The sequence below is a fragment of the Citrus sinensis genome, chromosome 5 (genome assembly GCF_022201045.2).
Source record: "Citrus sinensis cultivar Valencia sweet orange chromosome 5, DVS_A1.0, whole genome shotgun sequence".
Lineage (NCBI taxonomy): Eukaryota > Viridiplantae > Streptophyta > Magnoliopsida > Sapindales > Rutaceae > Citrus > Citrus sinensis.
This window is the reverse complement of record NC_068560.1, coordinates 3,572,025-3,597,188: the sequence shown is the minus strand read 5'-3', so window position 1 is coordinate 3,597,188 and position 25,164 is coordinate 3,572,025. Positions and strand designations below refer to the sequence as shown.

Genomic DNA, 25,164 nt, shown 5'->3' with positions numbered 1-25,164 from the left:
TTTCTATAAAACACCTAACTTAAATAAAATGGTTAGAACTTTATAATATTGACTAATATGATTGTATTATTAAGGATATGCCTAAGAAATGGAATATTCTTTAAATAGTAATGTTAGAGAACTCAACAACTGGCATTCATCTATTGGTTGAAAGAATATTAATTTGATTAATCATAAAATTTATTATCTAATAGATAAATGACACGTAATATTTAGAACTCAATTATTAATATTCTAACATTATTACTTCTTAAAATATGGGGTTTTAGGCAATGTCTAGTTTACCATACTTGAGTCACCCCTAACTCAAATTATTCTTATTTTATAAGAGGTACTCAAGAGTCTAGAGTCTTTGGTTTGAGAAAAATTATGTGGAGCGAATATACCACTTTGTATGCTGAGGTGATATACTAATCCAACCACAAGTCCTATAGTAGAACCAGCGGTGGAATCCATCACCTTAATGATATGAGACAAAAAATATTAAAGATAAAACAATTTATGAGGCCACCTACTTAGGTACGTGGAAACTGATTAGTAAAGACAATTTATGACGCCACCTACTTACGTACGTGGAAACTGATTAGTAAAGACAATTTATGACGCCACCTACTTACGTACGTGGAAACTGATTAGTAAAGTTAGAACAAAGACTATTTTGTTTTATAAAATATTAAGGTTAAATTTAAAAACTTAGAAGGTAGTAGAAGTTAGACCATATATCAATTATTAGCCTTGTGCGTAAACTCCCATCTTTTTCTTCTCCATTCTCTCGTTTTAACTTTAATTTTGCCGTTTTCTAACTCTCAAAAGCAATATTTGGGAATAAAAAACTAAAACATGTATCCTTCGGTTCCCTTGGAAATATGTTGGATGCGGATGAAACAATGCTAGACCTTTCAAGGTACGTATATTAGTTGTGATGAGTCGTGATCATTTTTGCTAATAATATCTAGCAAAAAACCTTCACTTTTATTATATATATATATAAATCCTTTTCGGCAGGACGTAAAGCATAGATGGCCATTAAAATAAAATTAAGAGAATATTCTTAATTTATTGGTGGTTTTATATACTCATCCACCATTATTAATTCATTAGAATATATTCATTAGAATTATGGATAGGAAACATGAAAAAGACCGCCACCTGTCCTTCTTTGATTTTGTCTGCCAAGAGGGCGAAAAAATCTAGCGCTCCGCTGAGATTTGCGTGCACAGAGTCAATGATTAAAAAGTAATTGATTCATCCGTGCAGGTCTTCTATAATCTAGATTTTTTTTCGCTGTTCAGTTAAACTAAGCTGAACACCGACCCAAATTTGTTCACTTTACGAACAGTGAAAAAAAAAATCTAGATAATTTATGAATCCGGACTTCCTTATTATAGAAGGCCTATACGGATGGGCGGAAAGTATTAACTTGCTGACCTGTCAAAGTGAACCGTCGGATGAATGATGAATCGAGCGATTTTGTTTTGTTTGAATAGTATGTGACACGACAAATTAAAAAATTACAACCTACAAATTAAAGACTAGTGGGCAGCTGGGTCATTGTAAGTAGAGCCTTCGCTTAGTAAAATAGACTGGCACGGTTAAATCGATCTACTGTTAATGAACCTGTAGTGTCATCCAGTGCCTATTCCTCCTCAATAAGTTGGTTTCTATTACCTTTTGAAGGGTTTGGTCCTGTTCAATAAGTTGACAGGGAAAGGTGGAATCTTATTGTATTTGTTTGTCAGTTCTTTCTTCCAAAAGATGGAACAAAAGAAACCACACTTCACCAACTGTTCGATTTTTTAAATCTGCAATCTCGCCGTTGCAGATGAGTGCCGCCCAGCCGCAAGTAACCTCACTCCGCTGTAGGTGTACTACGCAAAGCAACACCCAGACCATGTGGCGGCGACGCAATGGCCTGGGGAGGAAAAGCCCACACCATGTAGTGGTCGTGTTGGTGAGGAGATGATAGTTACTCTCAGGATGTGTCCGTAGATCGTGTTATTATTAGGGGCATTATCTCACGTTGGTTGAGAAATAATTTAATTTTTTAGTATGAATTAGGTCTATAAATTTTTATATAGTATTAAAGTTAAAATTAAACACGAGTCAATCTTACTATCTTACTATATGACAAGAACAACTAAGAAAAATGAAACGCCTACATGTGACTGTAGTAGTTATGTAAATTATTTTAGGTTCGTTAAGAATTAATTTTAAGTTAAGTATATAAAATTTGGGTAATTCTCAATATTTAGGCTTACTTCTTAATATTAGTTAGAACTGTAAACTGTTATTTCAAATAGTCAAAAGTAACTTTATGTTAATAACTTATCAATGACGGACAGCCATCAGGCAACAATCATTATTCACAGCCAAAGTTAGAATGATTCTAATTGTTGCAACTTTGACTACAGGGCTGAAGGTCTCATTAAAGTCAAGTCCTGGTGTCTGTAGAAACCCTTTCACGACAAGTCTGGCTTTGTATTTATTTATGGTGCCATTTGGATTCTCCTTTACTTTGTACACCCACTTGTTTCCAATGAGTTTGTAGCTTTGTTCATGTGGTATTAAGGTCCAGGTTTGGTTTTTTATAAGAGCATTGTATTCATCCTCTATGGCTCTTCTCCATTTAGGGTCCTTCAGTGCCACAGTTGAGTTTTGGGGTAAACCCTATTTACTGCTTGTTTTGTCAGCCTCACTAGACTCAATAACACTGGTACCAACATTGGTACCGACAGACTCATTACTACCAGCACTGAAATTAAAACACATCATTGACATTGGATTGCTAATGCAACTTATTGACTCAAGTTTGGAGGATGAAGATAACTCAGCAGCATATGTGACCTTGTTGCCACTCAAATGAGTGGGCATGCATAATAGCTCGTATAGTCCATCTCTAGCCATTCCTTTCACCAGAATTTTCCCTTGGCTCTTGTCCTTGATGAAGCAAATAGACTTATGAAATTCAACATCAATATCATTATCATAAAGCAATTTAGAAACACTAATAAGGTTTTTGGCAAAATCAGGCACACACAAAATATGGTTTAGTTTGATGTGTTTGTGTGGATTGTAAGTGGGCAGTATGGAATAACCAATATGAGAAATGTGAAGTTTGTTACCATTACCAATAGTGGGCTTATCATTACCTGGTATTTTGAGTTCAAGTTCATGTTCCCAATGGCATTGGTTACACGATTTGTGGCACCACTGTCAAGATACCAGGCATTGCTGCTCTATCCTTCTGCTGTGGCCATATATGCTCCTCTTCTCCTATTTGGTTGTGGCACATAATTTTTCTTGAACCTATGCCAGCACTCAGCAGCTGTGTGACCCATTTTGAAGCAGATTTGGCATGGACCCTTTGACTCAGAGCCTTCATTTTCTACAACAGCTTTGCCTTTGCCTTTATCTTGAACATTTTGATTTCCCCGACCAGGGCCACCACTTCCACCATTTCCAGAGCCACCACCAGGGTTTCTGAAGACTATCTCAGGTTGTTGTTGATTACCAAATCTTTCACCATTGCCCAAGTTCCTTCTACCATTTCTCATTTGTGTTAAGTTGACCTCAAGTGACCCTGTGCTGAGATTTTGCTTAGTCCTAGTTTCTTGGCTGAGGAGCATACCATACACCTTTGACAATGAGGGAGATTCTGGCATAGAATTAATGTTAGTGACAACAGAGTCATATTCAGATCCTACTCCAGCTAAGACACACATAATGAAGTTCTCATCACTCATATTATTTCCAGCTGCTCTAAGTATGTTTAAGATGGTTTTCATTCTGGAATAATAATCATGAATTGTAAGAGACCCTTTTTTGGTGGTTTGAATCTATGTTCTCAAGTATAGAACTCTAGCCCTTGTTCTTGCACTATATTGATTGGCAAGAGTTATCCAAACTTCACATGAAGTAGAACAATCCACCACAGTGCCAAGGACACTGTCACTGAGTGATGAGAGCAACCAGCTCAGAAGAATGTGGTCCTGTTTCTTCCAGATTTGGTATTCTAGATTTGGGGTGGTATTAATAGTTTGGTTAGGTCCAAGATTAGTGAAACGTCTAGGGGGACAAGTATGGCTCCCATCTATGAAGCCTTCAAGCTCATTTGCTCTTATGCTGGAAACCACTTGTGATTTCCAGAGCATAAAATTGTTCTATGTTAGCTTGATAAGAGTAGTGAACACATATGTGTTGCTGGTGATGTGTTGGGTAGGAGATGGATTCATTATGGTCATATTTCTAGTGTTATTATTTGGATTCTGGTTATCAACATTTTCTGGTTGGTTTTGGTTCAAGTCATTTGTTTGATCCTCTGGATTTTCTAGTGTTTGATTTATTTTTGTTTGTGAATTTCTGTTGCTTTCCATAGCTTAAAGTTGCTCTGATACCAACTTAAATTCTTATGAATTGCTTAAATATGCAAGCAGCAGAGAAGAAAACAAACATTCTTTTTATATTATAATAACTTGAATGAATGAATATACATGGAGTTCACATATTTATACTTGAGTAAAGAAAACGATAGCTTGCTCAAGGAGCAGCAGAAAATGAATAAAACAAAAGTTACAGCTGCATCAGCCAATCATTGAAAACCTTCTAGAAATTCCAGCTTGCAGAGTTCGCGTGTAGAAATTCCTCAACATAACAGTTCTGCCAGCTCATTGAGTACACCTCATCTTCTGCATCAGCTGGTTGCTGGAAATGGTTGCTCAGGTGGCATGCCAGCATGGCCTTTGTGTCAACTGTTGACTCTTCATAATTTGTATTCTCAACATTTTAAAATACGAAATTCGTGAGTAAGTTATAGTTTCTTTGTTAAATCCTCTACGGGTGGTACAAGAGATCTGGAATTTAAACCCCGCTCACTAATTAGCACGTATGATTCCTGGTACCCGTTAGGAGGTAAGTAGGACTTTTGCATTACACATGGAAGAATGAATGAAATGCTTGCTCTAATGACTTTCGTCCATCTGTATGCATCGGATATAGCTTTAGATTTATTAAAGAATCATCCAGCGATAGGCCGTGACCACATCACACATCGCAACGATGTTTTACGAGCGATGGCTCAAAAGCCTCTCGCATTTGCGAATGGGAAAGGGAGTAGGCTTGGACGTTTACAACGCTTAATCTATGATTGTTGGTATCCTGATCAATTACTTTACATATATTCATTGATGTTGTGTACAGTTGGCCTGATAAAAAAAAAAAACCAAGTAAATTTACTTTTGCAGGTATCCCTGTGGAGAAGGAACATGTTGCGTCCATACAAACAGACGATAATCGAACTGCGGATGATGAGGATATTGAAACCTGTTGGGGGGACTTAACATAAGATTTCTAGGTATCCAACCCAAAAGACTAGCCTTTTAGGTGGAGTGACCTACCACCTTATGAACCCAAGCATCTCCCCTTTACTAGCCAATGTGGGACACAACTCAACAATCCCCCCCTTGGACGAAACTACCGCCGAACTCCAGTTCTTTCGTCCGACACACCTGAGTTGTTCCACCATCACATTCCGACTACTAGGGTCTAGCTCTGATACCACTTGTTGGGGGGACTTAACATAAGATTTCTAGCTATCCAACCCAAAAGACTAGCCTTTTAGGTGGAGTGACCTACCACCTTATAAACCCAAGCATCTCCCCTTTACTAGCCAATGTGGGACACAACTCAACTAAACCCTTATTACTGGATCAAATAGCCACTCTAGAAAATCGCCAACTTTTGGACCTATTCGACAAATCACTGCTACATTTGGTCCGTAAATCTCAATGAATCTTCCTGAATTCTTGTTTATATATTTACTCTTTAGAATAATTAATTATGATGATTCTGAATTGAAAGGAATTTTATTTGTTTATATATATATGTGTGTGACAGGTGCAATGTGTCATAAACTCCATATGATGCTCTGGAATGGCCTCATGCATCTAGGTAAGTCTTGACTCTTGAGGCTGTTCTCCTAAAATATGGAATGCCCTCAATTTCATATGCTTTTTATTGACTTAATTGATTCATTTGCAGCCCCTAGCATCAAAGTAATACATAAAGAAAAAGTGAGGAATATGCAAGCAGTTGAAATAGTTAGAATCATCTGTAAAGGAGTGATTTGGAATGATCCTCAAAACCAACAACTATTAAAGAAGGCGTTCTTCAAAGCTGCAACATTGGGGATTTCAAAGTTTGTCCAAGAAATTATTGCGGCCTATAAGGGTTCTGTTTATTGGGAGGATGAAAATAAACATACTATATTTCATGTTGCAGTTTTGCATCGTCGCGCAGAAGTTTTTAATCTCATATATAGCTCCACTTTCAAATCGAACTGGCTGGGTAGTAATGACAATATTCGCAACAACATCCTGCATTTTGGGGGGAAGTTGGTACCGTCAAGTGAAGTGGCAGGTGCAGCATTGCAGATGCAGCGGAAGTTGGAATGGTTCAAGGTGAGATTTCTTATCTACCTCATGATATATTGATATACATATAAAAGATGATTCTATATTTACGGGACACAATTTGATGTTTGCTACACAAAAATGGACGCAGGCGAAATAGTTAAATTCCCCATTAAAATGATAGTATTGTTCTTGGAAATTCTTGGTTCCAGCAATAATGATACATTTACAAATTTGTGGTACAATCTGAGATGGTGGCTCACACGATATATTGGCTGAAATCATAGCAAGACCACATAATTGTTTTCACTTTTCAACCAAACCCTTCAGGCCACGTAAACTGCCACCTCATATTGTAAAAGAAAATTTGTGTAATTTACAGATGTATCATTACTGTAGTTCAAAATGCCTTTATTATCTTCTCGTATTTTTTGAAGTGAAATTTTCTTAATTCCTGAAGTTCGGGTGGAACTATGTTGCGTGTTGGGAAGCCCCTAGTCCTAGGTAAGCGTCTTAGTTGAAATTTTAGTCAACTTATGTATATAAATTTATGTTTTGCCCCTCTCAAGTTTAATGTTTTCTGTATTATGAGAACCAAAATCTTGTTCCATCATTGTCTGTACGCAGAAGGAAACCAACATTAAATGTAGCGTGTTCTCTCTCTCTCTCTCTCTCTCTCTCTCTCTCTCTCTTCCCACCTTAAAAATCAACCTTGAATGTAAGATAGTGTCTTTGGATTTATGAATTTTCCTGCAGGCAGTAGAAAATCTTGTCCATCCATTCTTGCGAGAAGCTGTAAATAATGAGCAAACTCCTAGAGAGGTTTTTACCGAAGAACACAAGGAATTAGTAAAAGAAGGAGAAAAATGGATGAAGGAAACAGCTACGGCTTGTTCTGTCGTAGCTGCTTTCATAATCACTGTGATGTTCGCTGCAGCTTTCACTGTACCGGGTGGCAATGACAGCCGAGGAATACCAAATTTCTTGCATGAATCATCTTTCATAATATTTGCCGTCTCGGATGCTCTTTCACTATTTTCTTCCATCATTTCAGTTCTAATGTTCTTGGGAATCCTTACTTCGCGCTACTCAGAAGAAGATTTTCTGTTGTCGTTACCAAGGAAGTTAATTATTGGCCTTATCACCATGTTCTTTTCTATTGCAAGCATGATGGTATCCTTTGGTGCAACCATTTACTTAGTTCTTTTTAGTACATGGAAGTGGGTTTTTATTCCAATTACCCTTGTTGGATGCGTGCCTGTCACCTTGTTTGCATTGTTGCAGTTTCCTCTTTTGTTTGATATGTACTCATCTACTTATGGTCGCGGTATCTTTGGCAGAAAGTGACGGCTCATAATGCTAATTATTAGGAAGCAAGAGTAGGAGGGAATCGAATAGCTTGCTACAATGTCAGGATGGTCAAATTAGTGGAAAGCCCATCAAGTGAAAACAGAGCTATAAAAGCTCATAAATGAGGTTTCGGTTCCATTTGATCTAATTAATCGTTTTTCACGATCCTTGTTTCGTAACTAATACTTGTTAAGTGCTTTACAACTTTGTACTTGGATTTGGTTAATAAAAAGCCATGTGAGGCTGGTTTCAATAGAGGAAATAGGTATCATTGATGAATCTAAAACATGTTTTTGCGTTTTGCATTTTTATCTAATTTTTCAAATTTTTTTTTAATTGCTTGCGTTTTGCTTGATATTTCAACTCTTTAATTGATACATCTTTAGTTAGATTCTTGGTTCATTAATTAATTAAGGTGTAAAGATCAACATATTTCTAGCACCAAAGGGTCTAGAATTTTTTGTTATTTTCTAGAGCCAAGTCTTGACTATTTTGAGCCTTGTCAACTTGCAATTTAACCTCAGTATGACAGTTTGTTAAAAAGAAATAAAAATGTATAGTAGGCTAAGATGGCTCTTTGTGAAGAAAGAACAGTTACAAAACAATGTGTTATGAGCTTGATAAGTTTTTTGTCCTACGGTCACTGGCCGAAGGAGGAATTAAACCAAAGGGAGAAGCAAAACTAGAAAATTAAATTGAAAGGAAAAAGACATTCGAGAAATAAAATTGCTTGTGATTGAGAGGAGTAACAAAAGGGGAAATCGTCGGATACTTTACAAGTAAATAAAAATCTCAGGAGATTTATGTTTGATCCATGCTGGGGAAAGTACGTAAAGACCGAGAGGATTCATATGTTTAGAATTTAGACGGAAAGCGCTTACAAGTGCGATGCTTGTTTAAGTTGTGTAGATCTTTAACTAAACTTTAGTATCTCGTAGAGATTTTTTTTTTGTGGTCATAACGTGGACAAAATCAATTATATGAAGTTTGTATAGCTCATTCATCTTGGCCACCAAGAAACAACTATTCATTTGAACAAATAAATAAATAAAATCACACGAATATATTTTCAATCATTTCTAAGCTGCAATTGCCGGTCATGAAACATTTAGTGTTCTCCGACGGTGACTTATTGAGCTCATTTTACGACATTTAAAAAAAAAAAAAAAAGAACCGATGCAGATGATGAATATATTGATGTGTAGTGTCAAATATTATGTGCATTTTAATTAAACTGGGTATTTGAAATTTTGAATATTTAATATGTCATTCAATATTGACGGTGATCAAATTAGCAAATAATAAGTAAGTTGTTGTTGTTAATATTAGACTAAACAAAAAAATAATGTTTCAATGCATATTATTCACTCGGACTAATATGAATATTTTAAATATACATGAAATTTTTTGGGACTGATATGAACATTAGTAAGTTTATTGAGATAATAAAAATTGTGTAGAGAACCAAAATGAATTTTACCTATTTTATTATGATTAATGATTTATAAAACTATTTAAAAAAAATTTCGAGTGTCAAAGATATTACTAGCCCGAGTCTAAGTAATTGCACATTATTTAAAATAGAAACTATGCAGTATGCACTACAATTTTCGAAGCACAATGTTACAGTATATTAATATAATATTCAGGTACACTTGCGATTAACTTTATTATTATTTATTTCCAAGCACCTTGTTCCTTTTGCAATTAGACCCTAATTATTTAAAGTATACGTATACGTACAACATTCGTACAAAGAAATTAATCAACATTCGTACAAATATAATTCAATAATTATTTTAACAAAATAGAGGTCGGTTGGTCGGTCTTATGTATGCTTCCAATAATTATTTTATCTCCAAGCTTTGTCCAAGCTTTGCGTACTAATAATGCAGGGAGAGAGAGTTTTTGATTGCTCTTGAGATTAAAGTTTCTCGTTGTCGCCCTCCTTTGGTTGTGGTTATTAATTGGCGGTCTTCGAGGCTTGTGGCGGGTTTTGTTGTAGTAGTTTTAGGGCTGTTGCTACGCTGTTTTTCTTGCCCCTTAGGGATGCAATCGGCTTTCTAGGCAAGCTTCTGGCTGTTATTTTGATCATTGAGCGGGCTTACTTATGCGCGGAGATGGCTAAATCTCTTGTTAGCTCTCTAAAAGCTCAAGATACAGAACTATCAAAGCACTCCCCAAGATTAAGATCAAGAACTACCAAATTGCATCTATCAATCTGATCGACCTTGATACTTGTCAATTCTAAACAATGAACTTGGATAAAAAATTAATGGAATCAAAGAAGTAAGAAAATGATCAAACACAGCAATCAACACACACAGAGAAGAAGAGGCTCAGTTTACGTGGTTCAGTTGTGCTGTGAGTACAAGCTATTATTGCAGATTCAAGTCAAGATTACAGAGCTTTTTCAGAGATGATTACAAGAACAAAGATTACACTTTTCTCTCTCACAGATCTCTCTAGAAAGCTCTCGATTTCATGCTCAAAAAACTGCTTCAGCCATCAGCTTTATACCAGCTGATATAAACTCCAGTTTGCACAGATTGACGCCACGTGCATAACGACCTCATAACGGATTTGATTCCCTTCTCACATGCGTTCTCACGTGCTCTACTTAAATCAGCTTAAAACGATCTCTATTGATGCCGTTTTAAACCTTTAAGTATAGCACATGACTGGCTCGTGACTTCTTCAAGCTTTTATGTTCAACCTGAAACGCTGCCGTTTTCTCCCTTCAAGTTTTGAATTCAACAGATTAATCCACATCTCTAGATCGAATGTGATTATGCTTACTATTCTTCATCTCCGTAATGGTCATTTTCCTCCTCTTGGACTTTGCTTAATCGTTGGAAAAGCTTTTTGCTCTCAATAGAGTAAATGGAGGCTCGTTTTTACCCACATTTTCTGAGATGGAAATGGTGCGGCACACAAATTGGCCAATCTTGGTGCTTGAACTTCTTCTTTTGTCTGGTGACTGAACCTTCAGCCGAGGTTTTATATTTTTTTATCGAAGATCAACATGTTCTCCCTAGTTATAGTTTTAAGTAGTAACTGTTATAATTGTATTTTTGCATGTATTTTTCTTTTTATATGTTTTTTTAGTGGATTACTATTATTATTATTATTATTTATTTGGGTAAGATACGTCTCCTTTTAGGTAAAAAAAAAAGAGTTGAATTGAAGTGGAAGAGAGACCAGAAGTGTAAAACCGAGGAAGAGGAGAATGGGGAAGATGAAGTGGAAAAGATGGAAGAAAATGAGGAAGATAATGGGTATCTGGAGTCCATCATCTCTGATGTAAGGAGTTCTTCGCCCAAAGGAATTCGGCATCATGTCATTTGAACCATTTGTCATAGAACGTCATTGAATAAAACTAATCCAATAAAGTTTTACGTTGATTACATTCCTATATACATGCCGTATAAACCGTCAACTCAGTTTGTACAACAAATGTAGGTGGCTTATATCATTAATGTTAATAAAATTTAACAAAGAAGTCGCAACTGCTAATTACAATATGGAAAATACAAAATATTTTCCTAGAGGTTACAGAATCTTCAAAATGGCTTCGGAAATCTATCCGCGCCCGTGGCATTTTCCTAGGACTGTTGCGCTTGCTTATCACACCCACTGACAGAATTTTTGGGTGTTCAACAATATATTACAATTGCTCTTCAAACAGCCGATACCAAAGTCAAATGTTGCTGCTTCTCTCTAGACAAAGGATTAAATAACGGTCATATGATTTATCTCTGCGTTGGCTCACGCATTGCTCCCTACGGATGTTTCATTCTGGTTGGTCATAGTTTCTTGAAACTCCACGCACTTGGAAGCTCTGATGTCTGCTATACTAGGTGGCATGGCTTCAACGGAGCCAGGTGAAGGAATTCTTGTTTTGTCAAACTTTTCTTCCCAATCGACCACAGCATCCGGAAGGTTTTGGTTTCACTGCAGGATCGGATATGGATGGAACACAATTCTTTATACAGATATGGGTACAAAATTGTAGCAACAAAGTGCTTCTCTTAAGAAGTTAAGATTTATGAATTACCTCTTTTGCACGTTCATAACATAAGTTCACAACATAAGTTCACAGTCCGCGATGCCTCGTTATCAATTTCCTGAAAATTAAATGTCACGTAGCATTAACATTTTACGTAGAAGAATTAACAGTCTGAGCAAAAAATTTTCCCCCCTTATCAATTATGAGGCATTCATGTATTTGAACTGCATTTGATATTTTATAACAATAATGGTCTTCGATACTAAAAGCAGGGGCGGCAAGATTTCATCTCAATTCGTACCAGCTTGATATCCACTTTCAAACTACGGGACAAGTACAGTACATACGCAGCAGGTTATGAGTCTAGTTCGGGAAGTAGCACATCATAGATACTGTTTGACCACTGAAACCTTATTAAAAGTTTTTGGTTAGATTCAAACGTAAGTGCTTATCAAATTTATAAGCGCGTACCTCAGTTGTTGCTTAAAATAATAATGGGATGCAAAAAGGTTTACCACAGAAAATTTCATAGTAAATAGCAATAGTGCAACCGGCACCAAAAAAAGGCTAAAAGGTTAAAACCTTGAGTAGAAAGGTAAGGAGAGTGTATCATACATTAATTCAATCTGCCACCCAGAGGTTAGATAACCAAAATGGTTGTCAGAAAGTCCACCAAGAACAAAGGTCCGTGCTGCTGACCTAGCTGTTTCTGCCGATATTGTACTCAGCTGGAATGATTCAATAAAGAAGAGAATTCCAAGTGTTGGCTTAGGGAAGTGGACCAGAATGAATGATGATACTACTTCTACAAAGCAACTAATCTTATAAAATATAAACATAACCCGATAGAGATACATCTGAAGCAGCACAAAGCATCATAAGAATGCCAGTGCTCCTACGACCCAATTTGACATTCTCAACAAAAAGCAGAGGATGTTGCAAAAGTTTTCCTTACCTGGCCCTTGCCATACCAAAGCTCATCAGCTGAACATGCTGCTAGCTGAACTGATATGATCCAGCAAGGATTGCCAACTGCGTTACCAAGAAATAGGATATTAGAAAAGAGGAGAAGACAGCTAAAAGCCGAAGTGATTTCACATGCAACTACGATAAACAACTAATCCACACACTGGGAAACTGTAATTACGGAGGACAGGCAAGATTTGTGAGATCTTTTCAAAATGGTGCACTATGATACTTTTCACAGTAACAAGACATGCTCACTCATTTTTTTTTTGTTTTTATAGCCCTGGTAACAATGTTTCAAAAGTAACGACGGATTTAAGTAAGACAAACCTTAGCAGGCCCTATTTAAATTTCATGTGGTCCATTTTCATAAGATCATAACCCAACTCCCTACCAGCTGTACGAGCAATCGGTACCTGCCAAAAATGAATAGACCATAAGTGCTTGTTGAATTTGTGAACAACAAATGAAGACAAATTTGGATAAGGAACAAATAGATCTTCAATGAGTCAGATAATAGGTGTTTACCGACACGAACATGTCAATTCAAGGCAACTGTACTGCTCAAGAATTTTGTAACTGCAACTCACAGGATCAGACTTCACATGACAGAATTGCCAGGAAACTTAAAATTCTTCTTGCTAACTGTTTGCCATATGAAAACTACATTTTCGTTACCTTCAAGCTAAAATAATATGAAACCAAAAGCTCTAAAACCAGCCAACTGAACGAAGTTGCATATGTTTATCAGTTGATGCCATGCAGAACTAACAAGTATTTGCTTCTCAAAAAAATGAAGAAAACATGTGACAGTGCACGCGAGAACATGCAAACTGAATATTTTTAAGGTCTGGAAAATTCACAACCACAACAGCCATTGCTGCTTCGTTGATTCCGACCTGTCTCCATGTCTCAGTGCTCCTCTCCTTGCTATCTAGCTTTCCCCTTTCTTCTATTTTCGGAGCTTGAAGCAAGTCATCCATTGTAATCTATGAAAATGAAATGGATTCTTTCTGACAAGAAACTACGATATATCGGATGGAAATAAAAGGAAAACAAAAATAAATAAATAAAAAAGGGAGAGAGAAGAGATACAGAGTTGGGCTATCCAAAAAGATGGACTAAAAGAAGAAAACAGGGCAGGGGAAGGCGAAACAATTTGTACAATCCACCTGTACAAAAGTAACCCATTCCCTTCCCAATTGCGGATTGAGATATAGAAAGAAGAATGAACAGTCTTGATAATGGATTCGCTACCAACACATTGCATTCCACAGTGGCAATTATCTGTCAAAATATCACTGAAATTATTAAAACAAAATAACTATATCTGCACATTGAAACTGGGATGTGTTTTAACGTTACCATTAAGGAATATACTTTTGCATCCAGGATGAATTGTTTAGTTTGAAAAAGACAAAATATAAGAGATACAGGATAATAAAAGCGATTAATCCTATTACTGCAGAGTCGCTACCATCATATATGCCGATTCATTATATTGTATTTTATATTTAACAGCAGCCAAGTTCCTAGCTCTCATTTCTCACAGCGCTTTCTATTGAGCACCTAATTCCTCAAAGTCTTTCACAAAATTGAAGATATATAGAAATACAGAATAATTAACCGAAAAGTTACAATGTCTGCAGTAGCAGTTACTACCTCAGTCCGTCCATCACGCAACATGTTGATAGCAGCAACTTCAACTATATTTGCTAGTTCTGTACCAACCATTCCATCAGTCATATTAGCAACATCCAGATAGTCTACGTCATCAGAGCATGGACCTAAAAGAGATGAAAGTGTTAGCATATGTGAAAATACAGAAGTGTAGCAGAAACAGGTGTAGCAGAATATGATAAGCTTGCTGCGCACTCAGCAGCTGATACCCTCCCAGTTGCTGAATTGGAGGATTCTGTTATTAGCAACAATTGCTACAAAGTTAGTCTAGTAGCTTCTATGATTAGCTAATTAGGTCTTAATGAGTTACTCTAAAAATAAATTAGTAATCATTCTTTTATTATGTATCACAAATTTCAGTTTCAAGATGTTTCCAGAATATTCTTCTAAGCTTTTTCACTTATTTTCTATCACTTTCTTGCTTGCTAAACACTCATATAACAAGTTCTTCAGGCACCTTCTTAAGCAACTAGTTTCCAAGGCTCTACCCTACTAATATTTGCACAGCTTGCATCTCCCATCTCAACTTAACAGATTGCTTCTCTTTTATCTCAACATGTTTATACCTTATCACATTCTAATCGAAATGCACCTATATCACCTCTCTCTAATACTTCAACTTCTTCAATTCTAGTTCATCAACTTTCACCTTCTCAGGATATAGGCCATTCTATGGTCACTAGATTTAAAGCCAGAATTTTAAGCCTAAAACATATCTTCCTGCACTATTTATTGCCTCATCAGAACTAACCTCTGTAGCACAAGTATTAATAGATTTAAAATGGTACAAAGCTATACAATAGGAATATAGTGCTCTTCAAGCTAATCATACTTAGATTCTAGTTGAACCTCGAGCTCCTTTCAAGGCAGTTGGTAACAAATAGGTGTTTAGAATTAAGTACAACTCAGATGGTTCAGTGTCCAAGTACAAATCTAGGCTTGATGCAAAAGGATTTCATCTAGCTTATGGCGTTGATTACAGTGAGACATTCAGCCTTGTAGTCTAGGCTTCAACAGTGAGTTATTTTGAGCTTGGCAGTGATGAACAAGTGTGAGATAAGATATGTGATGTCAATAATGCCTTTCGTAATGGCAGTCCTGTTGAAGATGTGTACATAGCACAACCAGAAGAGTTTGTTAATCCTTCTAAACCTTATCGTGTGTGTAAGTTGAAAAAGGCCCTTTATGGCTTAAAGCAAGCTCCAAGAGCGTGATTTGATAGATTCAAGGATGCCATGACTGCTCAATGGTATTTTATTGGCACCAAGTCAAATTCTTCCTTATTACAAGTGGGAAAATGGACAAATCTCAACGGTATTGGTATATGTTGATGATATTCTCATCACTGGTTCACTTCTTGTAACTATTTTCACAGTGCCATTAGATATACAAGCTACTTTTACTCTTATAGACTTATGAGAAATTAACTATTTTCTTGGCATTAAACTTAAAAAGACTAAGAAAGTTTTCATCTATGAGAATGCAAGTATATAGCTAATTTTTTAGCTAAACATAACAATTGTCATTGCCAATTCCTCTCAATAGAGAAGCATCATTGGGGCTTTACAGTATGTCACTTTAACAAGGCTTGACATAGCCTTTTTTGTGAAAAAGCTAAGCCAATTTCTCTCAGCTCTAACAGATGAGCATTGACAAGCTTGCAAAAGGTTATTGAGATATCTATTCATTATGGTCTTCAATTTTACCAAAGCCATAGCTTGTAGCTTAATTGTTTCAGTGACTCTGACTGGGCATGTGATAGAGATTATAGGAAGTCTATCGCAAGTCATGCAATATATCTTGGTTTGAATTTGGTGTCCTGTTCTTTAAAGAAGCAACATGTTGTCTTAGTCAAGCACAGAGTCAAAATACAGAGCTTTGGCATTGGCTACAGCTGAGGTACTTTGAATTAGAGCTCTACTCACTAGCATGCAAATAAAAATGGCAGGTACACCAATAACGTGGTGTGATAATCAAGGAGCTATAGCCTTGGCTACAAATCCAGTTTATCATGCTAAGACTAAACACATTGAGGCGAATATTTCATTCGAGAAAAAGTTCAAGCTCAAGAAATCTTAGTTAGCTTTGTTCCTAATGAGGATCAAACTACTAATGTGCTAACTAAAGCCTTGACTTACGGCCATTTTCATTACCATGAAACCAAACTAAATATTCTTCCCGGACCATTCAGCTTGCGGGGGAATATTAGCATATGTGAAGAAATAGAGGTGTAGCAGAATACGATAAACTTGCTGTGTACTCAGGCAGCTGATACACTTTTTGCTGCTGACTTGGAGGATTCTATTATTAGCTATAGTTGCTATAAAGTTAGTTAGGTATTCCAGTATCTTCTGTGATTAGTTAGTTAGATAAGTTAGGTATTCCAGTATCTTCTGTGATTAGTTAGTTAGATCTCAACGAGTTATGATCTAAACGAATTTGTAATCATTCTTTTATTATGTATCAAAAATCTCAGTTTCAAGTTGTTTCCAAAATATTCTTCTAAGCTTTCTCTTTTATTTTCTATCACTTTCTTGCTTGCCAAATACTCACATAGCAATTTCAAAGGAAGAAAATATGAAAATGAAGAGTTGGCAATCTAAACAACAAGAATCTACAAAGAGAGTTGTACAATTAACATTTTTTACAATGTCAACATCAGCATATATAACAAAAATGCAAATATCAATTGATACGTATAGAATTTCCATACGAACAATAAGGCCAGGTTTAGGGATAAAATTAATTTTACGGTCAAACCATCCAGGTCTCACAGGGGCTGGATCTAGAATGTCGGCTCTATTTGCGGAAGCTACAGTGATCACATTCCCTCTTCCTTCAAACCCATCCCAGCAGACAAGAAGCTACACTGCATCAACAACATTTCATATCAACTTACAGGGACACTCTTAGAGGTCACTCAGTACAAACGTTTAAGTTGACTTGAAAAATAATCATAATCAATATTGTCCCAACCAACCTGATTAAGAGTAGCATCACGTTCTTGTCCACCTGAACCCTTAAACCACGCTCCCTTCCAACGGCATCCAACTCATCAATGAATACAACTGATGGGACCTACGTAGATCAACAACAAATCCGGGAGATCATAATTTCAAATTTCTAATAAAAATGTTAGAATCCCCAAGATGTTTGCAATTTTTTATGAGAAACAAAAAGATGAAGAAGAACAATCGATGTATGGGAAAGACAGTCATTCTAAAATAAGATGTGTTCTAGTTGGAAAGCAACATAAAAGCCACAGTTGATTTTTGTTATGTAGTTAAATTGTTCAAAATCAGACGGAACTGGACCAAAAGGATCTTTTTTTATAGAACCATTTCTATGGAAAAGAAGCAAGAAATAACATTTACATTGTCCTTGGCCTCCTGGTAAAGTGAGCGAACACGAGAAGCACCAAAGCCAACATATATTTCCACAAACTGAGAGGCAGGAATGGAGAAGAAATTCGCACCAACCACAGCTTTTGCAAGTAGTGTTTTCCCCACGCCGGGAGGGGCCACAGAGAAGTATGCCACCTGACTAAGAATAGAAGATGAAGAACGTGTTCATCGCTAATAGATTTCAAGAGCAAAAAGAACTATTAGAAAAGTCATCCTCTTCAGGCCTTGGCAACAATTAAGCAAAAATGATTTGACCAGAGATTAAGCACCGACAGCGAGCTTGATTATGAGCGGGGATGGTTAAATCTCTGGATTGAATGTGACTATGCTTATGATTCTTCATCTCCGTAATGGCCATCTTCCTCCCCTTGTACTTTGCTTAATCGTTGGAAAACTGTTTACTCTCAATAGAGTGAATGAAGGCTCGTTTTACTCGCTTTTTTTTTTTTTAAGATAAAATAGTGTGGCAGACAAATTGGCCAATCTTGGTGCTTGTACTTCTTCTTTTGTTTGGTCTTTGAACCTCCAGCTTAGGTTTTGCATTTGGAAAATGATAAAGGAACTAAAAGAAGACTAAAGGACGACAGAAACGCAGCGCCCACTGCCGTTTCACGCGTTTTTTTAGTCTTTTTTTAGTTTTGCGTGGGCTCATAATAAATAATAAAATAAAGAATTTAAAAATGGAAAACAAGTCAAATTTCAGCTTTTTATCTCATCCCTCTCTAGCTAGATTTTCCAGTCCTTAGTTTACTCCCCTCCTTCGTTCTTCCCTTTCCGTTCATCTGGAAGGAAGAGAAAATCGACCCCCAGCAATTGGTCATCATTCCTGGCCGGCTGGTGCTTTTCCCTCCCTTTCACAAGCTTGGTTAGCAAAGTACGATTCTCATTGGCCATTAGCTCAGCCTCGATCTACGCGCATTCATCTCCATAGCCCCTCCACTCATTTTCCTCGTTTGGAAACAGTAGCACTTTTAAGAGACTTCTAGCTGTTGCTTGCTGCTGCAGTTCTAGTGACCCATTCGTAAGCATTTTTTTTTATTTGTTTTTATTTTATCTTGTGGATGATGAAATTTTGAATCTTTCTGAACTTTCAATTCAACAATGTGGTATCGTGGTATCATTTATATGATCATCCACTTAATTGAATTAATTAAATGTGAAAAATAATCTGTGGAACGTGAACGGTAGCTAGCTACTTGACACTGGGAGATTGTGACATAAATCGAAATACTGAGCAGATGTGTTTTATGTGTAATTTGGATACAAATCCTTGATTATCAAAACAAATGGTACCGAAAATCTCGAAAATGGCAAAATGGGTAGCATGCGGGTGTTAATCTCTTAACACAATTTGAATCTAGAAGCAGGAAAATATTGTATTTGTTGTAATTTTTGGCTTTGAAGTGCCCACTGCTGAAGAGTCCATTCAAATGGGACATATGTAGAATACAAGTAGTTTCACATTTTGTAGCTGCGGCTTGTGATAAGTGAGATGCAGAGAGGGAACTGATTTTTCCTTGTTAAATGCAGATGGCTCACATTAAATGAGAGGTGAGAGATGGAGAGAAAGAGGACAACAAGAAAATTTAATTGTAAAAAAGTGTTGCTATTGTCATCTCTTTTTGTTACTTTTGTGGTTTCCTTTTCATTATTTTAATATTTTCTTTTGATTATTTTATTTTTTAAATGAAAAAAATAATAGACAAATGATGATGAATGGAGTTGAAGCAACAGACAAAGAGACCCACGTTTCTGTCGTCCCTTTGTCGTCAAAGAGTTCAAATAGCAGAACTCTTTGCACTTTGTCATCAAAGGCCCACATGGTCTCCCTAGTTATAGGTTTTTATTTTTTTGACAAACCCCTCGTTATAGGTTTAAGTAGTAAATGTTGTAATTGTATTTTTGCAAATATTTTCTTTTTATTTTTATTTATGTCTTCATATTTTTTTATTGGATTTTAATTTTTTTTTTGGAGTAAGACACGTCTCCTTTAGGTGAATTTTTTTTTATTAATAAATTTTCATTGTACCGTCAAGATTTGCTTTAAAATATATATATAATTCTTTATTCTCTGCTTAAAAATACAATTGCATAGCTCTTGTTCTGTCCTGTTGCTTAAACAGCTTCATATACAAAAGAGAATTCTATATAAGTTTCAGTAAAGTTTAGTTTTATATTACTATATTCTTAAAATGTAATAAAATTTAGAACTATATATATGATGAACTCCATTTACATACATCAATGAGAAAAGTTCAAATGATCGGCCGCACGCCCGCACCCCCTCGGTATGAGGCGGTACGTGAGGTGATGTGTCTAACTAATAAAAATCTACCATTTGATTACAATCTGCAAAATATATATTTTAAATAAAAATTAATAAATCTAATAATTAATTCATCCAAATGGTAATCTTCTACTAATTAAACGTAACACTTCATTATGTCAAAGATGATGCATCCGACCCGTATAAGTATCAAGATAGGAAGATGAAGCATCCTCCAACATGCATCGTCGCACGTGGGTTGTGGCCCGATTTGGAGAATTCGAAATCGTTTGCGTTTAACTTTTTTAAGAGAGCAGGTTATTTTATTTTAATTTTTTTGAAGGAAACAAAGAACTTTTTCTTCAAACTCGGCATGCGTTGAATAATAAATTACATTTTTGTCGTCCCTGTGCCTCCTAAAAAAGTGTCACACACATAACCAAGCACAAAAATAAGTAAATCTTATCCTCACATCATCGAACCATTTTTTCTCTTTGTTTTTTTAATTGAAAAAGTTGAAAAGATTTGGATTTCGAGGGTTTCAACACGCTGAAAGATTCTTATAATAGAGTAGATAATATTTTGAAATGAAATCTTAATTAATTAGGTAGTGATGAATGAGTATTAATTGTTGGTTTTTTAAAGAATGAAGAACCATCCTAAGGACTATTAGGAAAAAAAATGAGTTAAGTAATTTAAAATTCATTCTTTACTCATCTATTAATTCTCAGAAACGACAACTTCTATATTAAAATTTAACGGTGGATGACCTTTTGAAAAATTATCCAACATACATATCGATTCAATAAAAATAATGGAAATTATATAGGGGAAATTATAAAACTAAAAGACCGTAGGGGAGAAAATGAAAAATCTTTATAAATATGGTTATTAAGCAACAAGCTTTAGGGAGACAACAAAAACGCCTCCCATTAACACCTTAATTATGCTATATTTTGGTATCACTATAATATTTTTGTAGCGTGTAAAATCACTTTTACTCCTATACAAATTAAGCACCAGCACTGCAACACAGACTGAAAACTTCATTTGCTCCGCGCTGCAGACGCCATCCAGGTGATACACAAGCAAGGAAGTGTCATTAGTTTGGAATACTTCTAGACTTGTGGTCGCCGCGCCTGCTCGGTCAAGGAAGTGTCATTAATTTGGAAACAATTGCAAATGTCAGAGAAAATTGGCACCAAGATTTCGTTGTAACGCTGACGAGAGATGTCCATAAAAATTCTGCCATAGTGATACACAAGCAACACAACGAGGGTAATGCCATAGAAAATCAAGGTGTTGTACAAAATGATGTCACCAACGTTCTGCGGAAGCAATGTGGAGGCCAAAGAGAATGCAGAAGCAGTCCCCGAAACAACTGCAATCAGCTCCCAGAATTGGGAAGAATTTTCTTGACGGCGTCGAGAATTCCCGTCGGCAGAAAATGCATAGAAATAGATGCCTATGGTGACCAGAAAAGACCACATATTTAGCGAGTGTGTTTCGATCAAGGTCTTAGTTTTCCCCTGAAAATTCGCACCCACAATCCCGACGAGAACTGCAGTGAGATGCCCAAAAATGTTGGGATATTCTCGCTCACTACAAAAAATTAAAAAAATTAAAAATAATAAATAGATAGGGAGTGATTAACATTTTGAACAAGAATAAGGCACAATCCTAACATAGGGCTGACTTAATCAGGGACAAAACAATATTATTTTATCTTTAAAAGAGGAACAAATTAGTGTCGTTTTATGATAAAATACAAAACTAAAAAGGGAAAACGATGTCGTTTTACCTGAAAAAAGAGGAACAAATCAGTGTTATTTTACCCAAAAAAAAACGAAGATATAAAATGGTATTATTTTGTCTTGAAAGAACGAAGAATTAAAAATAGAAAAAGTCTTTTTACCTGAAAAACAAAAAGGGCGAAAAAAAAAAAGAAGCAAAGCGTTGTTTAAAATGGAAGCACAAACGTTGTCGTTTTACTTTTAATCCCTAAAAGGTAGAACAAAACGACCCGGATTCTGTCAGCCTTATGCCAGAACCATGTGCCTATCTTTTCTTTTTAATGAAAAATACAACCAGCATGAATAATCTAATTTTTGAAATACTTCCAAGAAACTCTAGACTTACCTTCCCTCAACTTAATAACTGTTTCCTTCGATTGTATTTCGATCATTAATTAATCTAAAATGCTTCAAACTCACTCTGTCCCCATAGATCTCATCAAATCCAACTCATCACGGTTTTATTTGGATTTATAATCTCGAACCCATTCTTTGAGAAACCAAAAAAATAAATACGAAATTAACACAATAGTAATACCAATATTCTCAAAAATAACAATTAAAAACGAAATTAACACAATAGTAAAAACAATATTTTAAAAAATAACAATAGCAAGAAAAACTAATATGCTTCGAAAAATTTACTCAAACGCAGAAATAAATCTCATTTGTTTTAAAAATCATCGCTGATGACATGGTAAAGACATGTCGGAAGTAAATAAATAAAAGAAAGCAAAAACAATTGTAAGTGGAAAAAAAAAAGAATAAGTTGAAAACTATAAATGATTAAAAAAAAATGCAAGAGTTTAAAAAAAATGTACCGTGAATGATTTGGATGATGGAGATTGCAGTTACAGGTTTGCATCTGCATCGTCTCCCTTGTTTTCTTTAAACGAGCAGCTCTTTACAAAAATTTAAAAAAAAAAATTGTAAATGTTATGAAATAATGTAAATAAAAGAAAATTTGGAACTTAACTAATGGCTAGAAATCTTAAATGTTAATCGAAGAGAATACGCTTACCAGAGAATGTGCTTCCAAGAGAGAAGAATTTTTTTTTTTTTTAAAACGAGCAGTAGTACTGTAAAAAATTAAAAAAAAAATGTTGTAACTCTTATGAAATAATGTGAATAAAAGTAAAATCGAATTTAACGAATAGCCAGAAATCTAAATTGGTAATCGAAGAGAATACGCTTACCAGAGAATGTGCTTCCAAAAGAGAAGAGTTTTTTTTTTTAATTTTCTTTAAATGAGCAGTACTGTAAAAAAAAATTGTAAATATTATGAAATAATGTGAATAAAAGTAAAGTTCGAATTAAACGAATGGTTAGAAATCTGAATTGATAATCAAAGAGATTACGCTTACCAGAGGATGTGCTTCACAGAAAGAAAAGCTTTTTTTGAAAGAGAGGGAAGTGTTTCACGTAAAAGGCAGCAGAGCACAAGCTTACATGTAAGGGCCAAGAGTGTGCATAAATAGAGGGGAGGAGGGAGAGAAAGTTCTAGTAGATTGATATTAACCGTTAGATGTTTCAGATCTTATGGTTGTAAATTGCTTGGTCGATGAACGGTTGAGATTAGGTTTTGTTTCTAGATCTACGGTTTGTTAGGTGGTGGAAGAATGGAAACAAAATTTGCAAGTCAAAGAAGTCAAACCCGCTCGCTAAACCACCCGGTTTCAGCCGCTTGATTCAACTTGTGAGGAGTAGTGGCCAATTGCTAGCGGACAAGCCCGTCTACGCGATGAGATAGCGTCTGAAGTTCACTTTTTGCTGTGATTGGACCATGTGGATTGGAAAAAACCTCCTATTTTCTTTTTTTTGCCAGCGAGGCAGCAACAAGGAAAATTACAAATTTTTAAATTGAAATTACTTAAAATTATCTTGAGTTCACGCGATTTGATGGTGTCGGAACCCCACGTATATGTGTTTTACGTATCTTAATTTTGTAAATTTGACATTAGTCAAAAGATTAGTGACAGGATGCAGATACCAATGTCATCCACGCGTAATCGCATATTCGAAGGAAGATTCAACAGGGACCGAGCGTCTAAGTAAGCTGCATTAGCCATAATTAACAACGCTAATCTCAACCGTCGGATTGTGAACAGAGAATCAAAATTAAATTGTGCTATAATCCCAAGTACAGTCCCAATCTTCGAAGGTGCTAAAATAACCATGGCTTCTTCAATTATGATTCTTCCGTTGGACTATCTATGTATACCCAATATATCTGCTGAGATTGATGTTTTAAGGTATGCTTAAATGGACTGTTTAATTTTAATTTTTTTTAATTTGTGGGTACAATATATACTCGGCTTCTTTGAATTATTTTTATTTTTTAAATAATTTGGAACTATTTTTAATTTTTGGTTTATTGATAAATTCGATCTTTTTTCTATTTTTATTCAGGAATTAGTTTTTGGAAAATATATATAGCAAACATGTTTATTGGGGGTGAATTTCCTTGTTAGAATAGAGACTTTATATCTGCTGCAAAGGCAAAGCAGTGGATTACTTGAGGCACAAGAAGACTCCAAATATTAACTGTATGAATTTTGAACAAAGGCTCTATTGTGCCCTGGAACAACAATAATTATTATCCGGAATTATTTCAAGCATACAAGAAAAGGAGTGATCGTATTCTGTTTGCATCAAGGGGAAAAAAAAAGGGGAGAAAGAAATGTCTGATTTAAGGGAATAATATTTACACCATCCTTTTGTCATATATATGTGTGTGTAACAGAAAGAGGGCAAAACGGTTTTGTAAGGGACTAATGATTTAATAACTCGTGTTAGATATTTAGTTAGAATATTTACTACTGTAACATATTATGTGTCGTTAATTGAGTGGTGATAGGTTAATAATTAATAATTAATTAATATCATATACATGACATTAAATATTTGTTGACTTATCTCAACTAAATATTTAAACTAAGTAAGCATAGCATTATTATTTATAAGTTTAATATCTATTGTGATTGGACCAGCTAGGCAACTACACAGAAAATAAAAATAAAAATTTTTAAATTGAAATTATTTGAAATTACTTAAGTTCTTGAGATCTTGACGGTGTTTGAACCTCGCCTATTTGTACATTATGTACCTGAAATTTGTAAGAGTAATGATACAGTCACAAACTCTTGTACAAACTTATTTTGTACAAACTGATGTGACATTAATTCTTTGGTTGAATGAAAATATAAATTAATAAAAACAAATCATGTGGGCCAAGTGATATTTAATTCAACCAATCTTATCATGTCACATCAGTTTGTACAAAATAAGT

At 35.4% G+C, this 25,164-nt stretch overlaps 1 protein-coding gene and 2 long non-coding RNA genes across 4 annotated transcripts; 1 reads left to right on the top strand and 2 right to left on the bottom strand.

Annotated features, from left to right (window-relative positions):
• Window positions 1-5,897: 5,897 nt before the first annotated feature.
• On the top strand, window positions 5,898-7,804 carry LOC102622311 (ankyrin repeat-containing protein NPR4-like). Its single transcript, XM_025102347.2, has 3 exons — window positions 5,898-5,946; window positions 6,037-6,455; window positions 7,164-7,804. The coding sequence occupies exons 1-3, from the start codon at window positions 5,898-5,900 to the stop codon at window positions 7,752-7,754; spliced, it is 1,059 nt and encodes a 352-aa protein (XP_024958115.2). The 3' UTR covers window positions 7,755-7,804.
• Window positions 7,805-16,949: 9,145 nt separating this feature from the next.
• LOC112499230 (uncharacterized) lies at window positions 16,950-18,457 on the bottom strand. Its single transcript, XR_003066731.2, has 3 exons — window positions 17,787-18,457; window positions 17,393-17,490; window positions 16,950-17,281 (listed from the first exon to the last, which is right to left on the bottom strand). It is a non-coding gene; the product is annotated as an uncharacterized LOC112499230 (long non-coding RNA).
• Window positions 18,458-20,938: 2,481 nt separating this feature from the next.
• LOC102629332 (uncharacterized) lies at window positions 20,939-23,342 on the bottom strand. Of its 2 annotated transcripts, XR_008054620.1 has the most exons (6): window positions 23,240-23,342; window positions 23,072-23,132; window positions 22,897-22,954; window positions 22,697-22,777; window positions 22,222-22,365; window positions 20,939-21,684 (listed from the first exon to the last, which is right to left on the bottom strand). It is a non-coding gene; the product is annotated as an uncharacterized LOC102629332 (long non-coding RNA). The 2 variants fall into 2 exon arrangements; XR_008054619.1 differs by lacking the exon at window positions 22,222-22,365 and having other exon boundaries at window positions 23,240-23,341.
• Between the last annotated feature and the right edge of the window lie 1,822 nt (window positions 23,343-25,164).

Excerpts from the sequence above, each read along its gene's own strand:
- LOC102622311 (XM_025102347.2), top strand. The coding sequence starts at position 5,898 with ATGTGTCATAAACTCCATATGATGCTCTGGAATGGCCTCATGCATCTA. Across the intron at positions 5,947-6,036 it reads GAATGGCCTCATGCATCTAG|CCCCTAGCATCAAAGTAATA; the intron begins GTAAGTCTTGAC and ends ATTCATTTGCAG. Across the intron at positions 6,456-7,163 it reads GGAAGTTGGAATGGTTCAAG|GCAGTAGAAAATCTTGTCCA; the intron begins GTGAGATTTCTT and ends ATTTTCCTGCAG.